The sequence below is a fragment of the Aplysia californica genome, unplaced genomic scaffold, assembly GCF_000002075.1.
Source record: "Aplysia californica isolate F4 #8 unplaced genomic scaffold, AplCal3.0 scaffold00420, whole genome shotgun sequence".
Classification (NCBI taxonomy): domain Eukaryota; kingdom Metazoa; phylum Mollusca; class Gastropoda; order Aplysiida; family Aplysiidae; genus Aplysia; species Aplysia californica.
In genome coordinates this window covers 308098-318272 of record NW_004797690.1, presented here as the reverse complement: position 1 = coordinate 318272, position 10175 = coordinate 308098, and the positions used below count along the sequence as shown (strand labels likewise).

The following is a 10175-nucleotide window of genomic DNA, read 5'->3' as shown; positions in this document are numbered from 1 at the left end:
CACACACACACACACACACACACACACACACACACACACACACACACACACACACACACACACACACACAAAGTTACAACAACAACGACCATGAACATAGCAAAAAGAGCAAACAATAAGACAAAACAACGAAATGTAATAATACTGAAGAAATAATACAGAAGAAATAGAACAGAAGAAATAGAACTTGATGCAACATAAACGTGGTGCGCTTGAAAACTAACTGGTTCTTCAAATGTTGACAAAAGAAACAATCACCTTGGTCATAGTGGGCTACCATATGACATTTCAGAGGTTGACAACTCTTCAAAATGAGTCAAGTCCTCAATAAGATCCGACAGCTAAGATAACTTTTAGTTCTTGTAAGAGTTTTTGGGCACATGCAACACAAACAGGTCATATATAATAAGCGCCGAAGATTAAAGGTGTTATTCGGAGAGAGTAACAACCAAAGAAAGGGAGGACAGACGGGGATAATGAATGGTTTTCAGGGAAAAAGGAGCAAACCACAGCAGAGAACCCGCAAACCACCCACTGGATGAGAGATGGGGATAATGAATGGTTTACAGGGGGAAAGGAGCAAAGCACAGCAGAGCCTCCCACCACCATACACTACGATGAAGTCCTGATAGCCTACCGATAACAAAAACTTTGAAACACAGCACAAGGCCCTAAAGAGGTGCACTGGTTTAAATAACGAAAACACGACAATTGCAAATCAAAACTTCTTTTAAACCAACAAAACGTTACCTCAGAATCACAAAGTCCTATCTACATTTTTGGCCATTTTGAGTTACTTAGACCATAAGGTCAGAAACTAAATATTCTCTATCAAAATCGTAAGATTACTGGGAGTCGTTTTATTTACTTGTTTACTTGTCCACTGTGTTGAGGTCACTGCAGTTGGAACATGTCCATCTCTGCTCTCCCCCCCCCTCTTCAGGATCTATCCCAGACTCTGTCTACTTAAAGTTTCCATCATGATCTGGTTGGAGATGCGTCGGACTGGTCCGCACAGGTGGCTGTGTTTCCCCTCTCCTCTTTGGATCCCCATCTCCTTCAATCTACCTAGAGTGTGGGAACAGCTATCCGCCCTATTCTTCCTCAAATTTTCTCTTACAGCGGTTAGGACGGTTGGTGGGTCCAGTGTCAAAATTCCCTCCCACTTTTGCTTCTCCAGCCAGCTTGTCTGCTCTCTCGTTGCCGGTTACCCCCGCGTGACCCGGGCAGAAGATCCAGGCCACTCTTTCCAGGCTGCTCTCCCTGATCGTAGCCTTCCAGTCCACATACAGCATCCCTTTCTGTCCCTTTCTGGGAGTTGTTATTAAGATATTCAAAGGGGAGAGGCTTGCCATGATGTGAAACTCAAAATGTTTGACGTCAAATTTCTCAAAACTAGGTACTGAGCAGATAGAACATTGTCATTCTGAGGTAGCGAAATGTTTCTCGAATACAGAAACATCATGACGTTTGTCTAAAGTCAAACCAAGCAAAAAGCTATATATGCAACAAGTACATTTGTTCCTTGACATCTCGTACAAAGACCACATTTCAAATGCTGAGATACGGAACAGAATCACAAACGCAGTGGGGCAGCATGAAGATCTACTGACCACAGTGAAGAGACGAAAATTAAAATGGTATGGGCATGTCACAAGATCCACAGGACTTGCCAAAACAATCTTACAAGGAACCGTACAAGGAAAGAGAAAGGGGGGAAGGCAGACAAGGAGATGGGAGGACAACACTACATAGTGGACTGGAAAGACGATGGGTGACAATCTGATGAAAGCAGAGGACAGAGAGAAATGACGAGAGCTGGTTGTCAGATGCAGTGGAGCCCCCACGGTCGCCCCAACCACGGGATAGAAGAAGTAGAAAAAGAACAAGTACGTATAGCTCTCCGCTGACTCTCCTTCTCCCTCTCAGCAGTGCTTGAGATGCTCGTTAAATTCACGGCCAAGAGGAAAGGTCTCCGAGCACTTGGCGCACCACGCCAGCTTGTGCACGTTCCTCAGGTGGCCCTTGAGGTGATGCTTCAGGAGGAACCGGTTGTCACAGATAGGACAGGAGTAGTTCCGGCCCGTGTGAGCCTCCATGTGGGACTGGAAGCCGCACTTGCTGTTGAAGCCTTTGTTGCAGATGGGGCAGCAGAAAGCCATGCTCTGTGGGTGGCTGGTGGACACGTGGCGGTGAAGGAACTTGGCGGTGGGGAACGTGCCGGGGCAGTAGGGACACGGGTAAGAGTTCTGGTCCGAGGAGAGGGAGGCGGAGGAAGAGGAAGAGGCGGCCCCGTATTGCTGCCACTGGTCCTGGTGGGAGTGAGAGTAAGGAGCACCCATGGTGGAAGTCACAGGAGGTGGACGATTCATCAAAAAGTCTCCGTAATTTGTGTTCATATTCTCGTCTGTGGAATAAAATGTAATGTTTTCGTTACAGGAAAAAAAAGATATAGAGATCAAACGACGGGTTTCGATCCCAAGAATGTTCCAGCCATATTATTTAAAGCATCAGTGGAACCCAGGTGTTGAGAAAAAGTCAAAGTACGGCCAAACATTCTTTGAACTATTCGCGGTCCGAAAGGAATGAACGCGTTTTGAAAATCGCCGCATGTGACAACTACAAAACACCTAGGCCTATATTTATCTCGATGGAAATTAGAGCTCTCGATAACAGTATGTTCGTAATTATGTCTATTCTAGTTATACTACGAGTGAGGGTAACATCAAATCCTGAGCCAGAGTTTCAACGAGCGACGATCTCAGCACATCAAGAGGTGTGTGTTAAACTCCGGGCCTGGTTGGAATGTCTGAGAACATTTGGAACACCACGCCAACTTGTGCACATTTTTCACGTGTCCTTTGAGGTGGTGCTTGAGAATGAACCTGTTGTCACAGATCGGGCACGAGTACTTGCGGCCCGTGTGGCTCACGCTGTGGGCCTCCATGTGGAAGTTGTAGCCACCGCTGCTCGCGAAACCTTTGTTGCAGATGGTGCAGCAGTAGGGCATCTCCTGGGGGTGGCGCGTGGACGTGTGGCGCTGTCGGAGAACGTTGGAGGGGAACGTCTCGGGGCAGAAGCAACACGGATAGATATGGGGTCCTTCCTGGAATTCGACGGTCAGGGAAAGGTCAAGGTCAGAGGAAGAAGAGCCAATCGGCTGCCAGTGGTCCGCCCGAGAACTGGAGCCGCCCGTGGTCGACGCAGGAGTCCAAGGTTGAGGGGCCGGAGAGTGCATGTATCCGTGACTCACGTTCACACTCTCGTCTGGGGAATAAAATGTAAGGCCGATCGTTATCCACTTTCCTGCTGATTGTCATCCAGACGCAATCTCTTTACATAATTCACCGACTCCCTTAGGTGCGGTAAGGACATTTGTTACGACGAACCTTCAAGCCAATGAACACATGCAAAACGTCGGTCACCAGTGTTGACAAACGGCGGTGTATTATTGGGTGAGAGCATGTAGGTAAGAGCAGTTTTATACAACTGGAAAACCCCGCGGTATCGGGGGTATCCATCCAGAAAACGAGAATCAAGAAGGAAAACTGACACAGTACTTAACTTTATACACACACACATACACACACACAAACACACACACACAAACACAAACACACACACACACACACACACACACACACACACACACACACACGTGCATGATGTAGATCTCCGCATGCATACAAATAATGAGTGTGAAGGCTGCCATAAGATGTCAAATATACCCGTTTGCACGTAGGCTACATTAATCAACAGACTACTGGATACAGGAGTGTAAAAAAGCACTCGTATTCAGACCAGAAAATGTAAATGAACAGTTTTGCACATAACAATACCAATAGCAATAATAGTAACAACAACAATAATAATAATAATAATGATAATAATAATGATAATAATAATAATAATAATAATAATAGAAATAATAATAATAACAATAATAATAACAATAATAAAAGTAAATATGATGATAAAATGAATGAAAGTACACTCTACGATTTACAACACAGAATGTAATGGTCAATAATATCATGTACTTGAGAGAAAAAAAACAACACTCGTGTACAGTTCAACAATGTACGGCCCACACCGAATGCCCCTAAATTCTGTAGGTATTTCTGTAGCTTTGTCTGACTTTATAACAGCCACCTTCTTTTGGTTCTTTTTACTTTTAGTAAGTGTTTTGCGGCACTTGCAACATAATAAGGTCATATAAGTGCCGAAGATTCGAGGTGTTACAAGAGAGTAACAAACACAAAAAAAGGAGGAGGGGAGATAAAGACGATATATATGTTTGATAGGAAAGAAGGAGCAAATCACACCAGAGCACCCGCCAACCACCCACTCTTTTGGTTCTCGTGTTTCTCCTAAAATTAAATTTAAGAGGAAATGTGGTTCGAGGCTAAGACTTACGTTTTGTTTAGAGCTTTGGTCTTTTTTTTTTTTTTTTTTTTTGCTTGCTTTACAACACACTTCACAAACTGTGTTGAGTAAATGTGGACCTACCTCTCTTTCGTTAAACAAAAAATCATTCAGATGGTTGATCTTATCAGTCCCCGCGTGTTTTATGCAAAAAGAATTTTGAAATTAAGCAAACTGAGCCCAAAAATGTGAACTTATGCGATTCTGTTAAATTCCACAAAGAATGATAACGGAAAATAATCAGAAATTATGCAAAAAATTATCCAAATTTGCTAAATTAAGCGGGGTGCATAAAACCACGGGGACTGTCTAATGCGTATCACAAGTTTACTTCTGTCTGACAGCAATCAGTCATGCGTATCTCACATGAGCGTTAATGACAAAAAGCATACAAAACGTGTTAAGATTTAGACGATACTTTTGGAAGACCATTCGAAACTGACAACGCTGTCTCATAAAAACACAGGAAGAACAATTTGTATTACACGATGACATATGCACAGATTACGCCACCACAGAAACACACACACACACACACACACACACACACACACACACACACACACACACACACACACTCACACACACACTCTCACACTCACACACACACACACACACACACACACACACACTCACACACACACACACAAATACACACACACACCACATCACAAATAAATAGATAGATAGATAGATAGATAGATAGATAGATAGATAGATAGATAGATAGATAGATAGATAGATAGATAGATAGATAGATAGATAGATAGATAGATAGATAGATAGATAGATAGATAAACCAAACAGAATGACCGAGAAACTCGTGATATATTCTCCCTACACTAGGGAATCGAACTCGTGTCTCCAGAGCCAAACGCCTAACCGCTACACTACACACGCCGGTATTGGCAAACTGAACGCCGTGGGTGGTTGGCGGGTGCTCTGGTGTGGTTGGCTCCTTCTTTCCTATCAAACATCTATCGTCCTGACCACTCCTCCTTCTTTATTATGTTTGTTACTCTCTTGCTGTCTCCGTCGTTTTATGAAAGAAAAATTCTGAAATTATGCAAACTGAGTCCAAAAATATGAAATTATGCGATTCTGTTAATTTTAACAAAGAATGACAAAGGAAAATAATCAGAAATTATGCACAAAAAAAGGTCACATTTTGCTAAATCACGCGGGGTGCATAAAACCCCGGGGACGGCTCTCTTGTAACACCTCTAATCTTCGGCACTTATATGACCTTATTGAGTTGCAAGTGCCGTAAAACTTTTACCAAAAAAAAACAAAAAAACAACAACAACTAAAAACTAATGTCGCACAGTGGGGGGTCCTTCGCAATAACGGATGTGTCCCTCGTACTCCTCCTTGGAACCGAAGGTTTGATAACAGTTGGGGCACAGCACCAGACGATGGACCTTCAGGAGGTGCGCCTTGAGATGGTGCTTGTGCTTGAACTTCATGGCGCACTCCCCGCACGTGAACTTCCTCTCCCCGTGGCCTTTCAAGTGAAGCTTCAGGCCGCACTTTGTCTGAAGACTCTTGTCGCAAATGTGGCACGTGAACAAGGCCGGGGTTTTCCGAACTCTCATGACAGCCTCGCGGTGGTAGGACGAGTTTGGGTGAGACGACGGCCAGATATAGTCGGATGAGGATGAGCTGGAGGCGGCGGCGGCATGGTGGTTTGTCCGTTGTCTGTGCCCCGCAGAGCCCCAATACGCCGTGTCATTAATATCCTCGTGAGCGCTGTCGTGGCTTTGAAGTGCTCCCCACGGGCGTTCCACTGAGGTCAAGCGTGGCAGGATGCTCACTCTACGAGCAAGCTGTCCCCGAGTGCTTTGTGAACGCACCATGGACAGCTGGTTGCCGCGAGAACTATCGAAGTCGTCTGAAACAATAAAGAAATGGGAACCCTAAAGAAATACTTATGAATGCCACACTTCAAAACAAACGTGAAGACTGTTCTACTGTATGGTTCAGAGACATGGAGGCTCACAGCATCAGCAGCAAGGAAACTCCAGAGCTTCGTAAATGGATGCCTACGAAGGATAGTGGGGACCAAGTGGTACGATCGAGTCACTAATGCTCAACTGAGGGAAAGAACAAGCCAAAGGCCAGTAAAGGAAGACATACAGGTGAGGAAATGGAAATGGATTGGACACACTCTGAGGAGACCCCCGACAAGCATCATCAGGCAGGCTTTAACGTGGAACCCACAAGGAAAGCCTAAGAAGGGGAGACCAAAGATGACATGAAGGCGAGCGGTACAAGCGGAAATGGAAAAAGCGGAGACATCATGGAAACAGCTAGAAAAGGATGCTCAGGACAGGCTTCGCTGGAGTAATGTTGTTGATGGCCTGTGCTCCACTGGGAGTTAAAAAGGGCGAGATATAGATAAATATTATATATATATATATATATATATATATATATATATATATAAACATACAGTGGAAACCATATATAACAGGCCCGGTAATAACAGGGATCCGGTAATAATAGGGATTTTTTAAATCCCCGATTATTCCTACTCTTTGTCTTTATTAAAAGTTATCGGCAATAACAGGGACCTATCGGGGCCCAACCGGTTATAGCAGGGACAAAGGCTCGTTAACAATGCGTAAAAGGTAAGAGAGAAAGAGAGAGAGAGAGAGAGAGAGAGAGAGAGAGAGAGAGAGAGAGAGAGAGAGAGAGAGAGAGAGAGTAACACAGTGATAGAGCAAGCCCATGCAAGCCATGCCACTGCAACTGCAAGCACACGCAGCGTGTGAAACGAGAGAGGGCTGCGGTGTGCTACAGACCTCGATCTAGCCCGAAACCTAGCAACATGCACGCGTAATGTGTCTACTGTCACCAACGATGTCAAGCGCAAGAGAAAATGCCTTTCAATTGACCAAAAAAAACAACAAATAACAAACAACGAAATAATCCAGGCTGTTGACAAAAAGCAAGCTCCACTGGCAGAGATTTGTCGTCAGTTCGACTTTCCACAAGGGTCGCGATTCACACCATTATCAAGGATAGGGAGAAGATAGTGGAAGCGTTATACTCCAATGGAAAGTTTGCTCTGGATCGAAAGAAGATGAGACTACCCGATGCCTTTGCTGTGGTCCAAGCTCTTCTGATGTGGTTTATTAAGGAGGCAGGGAGAAAGTTGGTGCCAAAACCCCTGTTCGTGGGTACTTGTGGCAAAGGAAACTATCCATGAATAAGTACAGCTGGATTAGTCCAGAAATTCTTACTTTCCTTGCATTTCTGATTTAACAGGGATCGGATATAACGGGACATTTTCTCTACTCCCACCATCCCTGTTATATCAGGTTTCCACTGTATATATATTTAGATAGATAGATAGATAGATAGATAGATAGATAGATAGATAGATAGATAGATAGATAGATAGATAGATAGATAGATAGATAGATAGATAGATAGATAGATAGATAGATAGATAGATAGATAGATAGATATATAGATAGAGATATAGATATATATATATATATATATATATATATATATATATATATATATAGAGAGAGAGAGAGAGAGAGAGAGAGAGAGAGAGAGAGAGAGAGAGAGAGAGAGATGCCACACAAAAGGGTCGATACGGATATACGCAGTCTTCGTCCTCTAGCCGGTATACACGTAAAATAAAGTCATAGATAACAATATATTATAATAATCAATAGCACTTGTGTAGAAAATATCTTCCCTCAACAGCAAGCTCTGTGCTCTGTTCAGTCTATATTATTACCCCAGCAGACCTCAGACAACTCAGAAACATTCTCGGCTTCTCGGGAAGCTTACAGTGCATATAGTTGATGAAGCCCTCAAACACTTAAGTACCACATGTATAATATAGCCAATTTAGTTCAAAGACACACAAACACACACACACACACACACACACACACACAGAGAGAGAGAGAGAGAGAGAGAGAGAGAGAGAGAGAGAGAGAGAGAGAGAGAGAGAGAGAGAGAGAGATAGAGACTCACTCAGACATACATAATCTACACACACAAAATCTACACGAAATACACACACACACACACACACACACACACACACACACACACACACACACATACACAATACAAATGCTGTCACGAGTTCTCTATAGACGTATGGCTGTCACGAGATAAGAAAGAAAGTTAAATCAATCCTTGAAATTGAAAGCCAAACTGTCACGAGAACAAGAACCATAATTTAACTAAATTTATGGAAAAAATACAACATGACCATGACATAGGAAAAAGGTTTATATAATACAATCTTTAAGCATACATGTTTTTAATAAAGCAAAAGTACACATCCAAAAAGAGTAATTCCACGTGCAATACCTGACAGTGTGTGTTACAAATGACAACAGTCCCAACTTTTCAACAGCTATTTTATTCAATACAGTGGTATTTGCATTGGTTGACAGCATAATAATATTATCGATGGGTCAAAATATACTCATTGACCTGTGCCGGGGTACAGGAGCTACCTATCATACTCAAAATGTGGGGGAGGGGCGGGGGGGGGGGGGGGGCATTTCTCTATTGGTAGGGCGCCACCCACTCGGCACCTTTCTGTCAAATAATAATTATTATAGATAGTTTTAGTTTTAGTAGAGGTGTGTTACAAGAGAGTAACAAACATAAAGAAGAAGAAGGGGAGATAAGGACGATAGATGTTTGACAGGAAAGAAGAAGCAAACCACACCAGAGCACCCGCCAACCACCCAAATTATAGATATAATGACAATTTTACGCGCAACTTTCAAAATATGCCTTCCCATGCCAACAAGGCAGCGTCCAGGGAAAAAGGAGCAGAGGCAGACCGAAGAAGAGTTGGGAGGATAACATCAAGGGATGGGCAGGCCTAGAACTCCAAGACACGCTCAGAAAAGCTGAAGGAAGACCGGAAGTAGTGGAGGAAGCTGGCGGTAAAAAATCTTCAAACGCGCCCCGACGGACATCCAGTCTACGGGATAGGTGAAGGTGAGGGTGAAATGCCAACGCGTTGGCCTACCTGGGTTTCGGTTTCGCAATGTTTTTAGCAATTTGTAATTAGTTTGGGGTTGTTTTTGTTTGTTTTTTTTTTTGGGGGGGGGCGGGTTGGTGTTGTTTTTTGGGGGTTTGTTTTGTCTTTGTTTTAGTGAGAGTGTTACGGCACCTGCAACACAATTAGATCTACGTCAAAATATTATGAGTTCCGCCGAAGACTAGAGGAGTTACAAGAGAGTACTATACATAAAAAAAGAAGTACTGGTAGTAGGAGATATAGGCACGATAGACAGAATATGTTGGACAGGAAAGAAGGAACAAACCACGACTAGAGCACCCTCCAACCACCCAGACATTTGTTTAGCAAAGTGTACAACTAGGGCCAAAAAAAAAAAAAGCTACAATGTCTTCATGAACACCACGTGACTAGATCTAGATCTAGGGCAAACAGCAGCCTTAAAGTAGTTAAAGTGGCTGCAATCAGCAGTAGATCAGATACGAATTACAATTTACGTGCACCCTGGTACTGACACATTCTAGTGTTTATTTCAGTTCCAGAAATGCATTCAAACAGATCTGTATATGTATAATATATAAGCTGAACAGCAGCAAAAAAAAGTTAAGGTTAAATCAATCATAATTTTAAAACATTATGTGGGGCAGGGTTTTAGCTTAAAATCAATGTTTGCAGTGTGTGTGTGTGAGTGTGTGTGTGTGTGTGTGTGTGTGTGTGTGTGTGTGTGTGTGTGTGTGTG

The 10175-nt window shown here is 43.2% G+C and overlaps 1 protein-coding gene across 3 annotated transcripts in view; it reads right to left on the bottom strand.

Annotated features, from left to right (window-relative positions):
• Positions 1 to 10175, bottom strand: part of LOC101862600 (zinc finger protein 236) — an 81613-nt gene that overhangs the window by 3386 nt on the left and 68052 nt on the right. Inside the window, exon 3 of one of the 3 annotated variants that reach the window (XM_005104429.3) lies at positions 1817 to 2407. The exons of 1 other annotated variant lie outside the window; for it this stretch is intronic. In XM_005104429.3, coding sequence (XP_005104486.1) covers positions 1926 to 2407 — 482 coding nt within the window. In that variant the 3' untranslated portion in view covers positions 1817 to 1925. Of the gene's footprint in view, positions 1 to 1816; positions 3268 to 10175 lie in introns of those variants that run through there. One more of the 3 variants, XM_005104425.3, reaches the window with a different exon arrangement.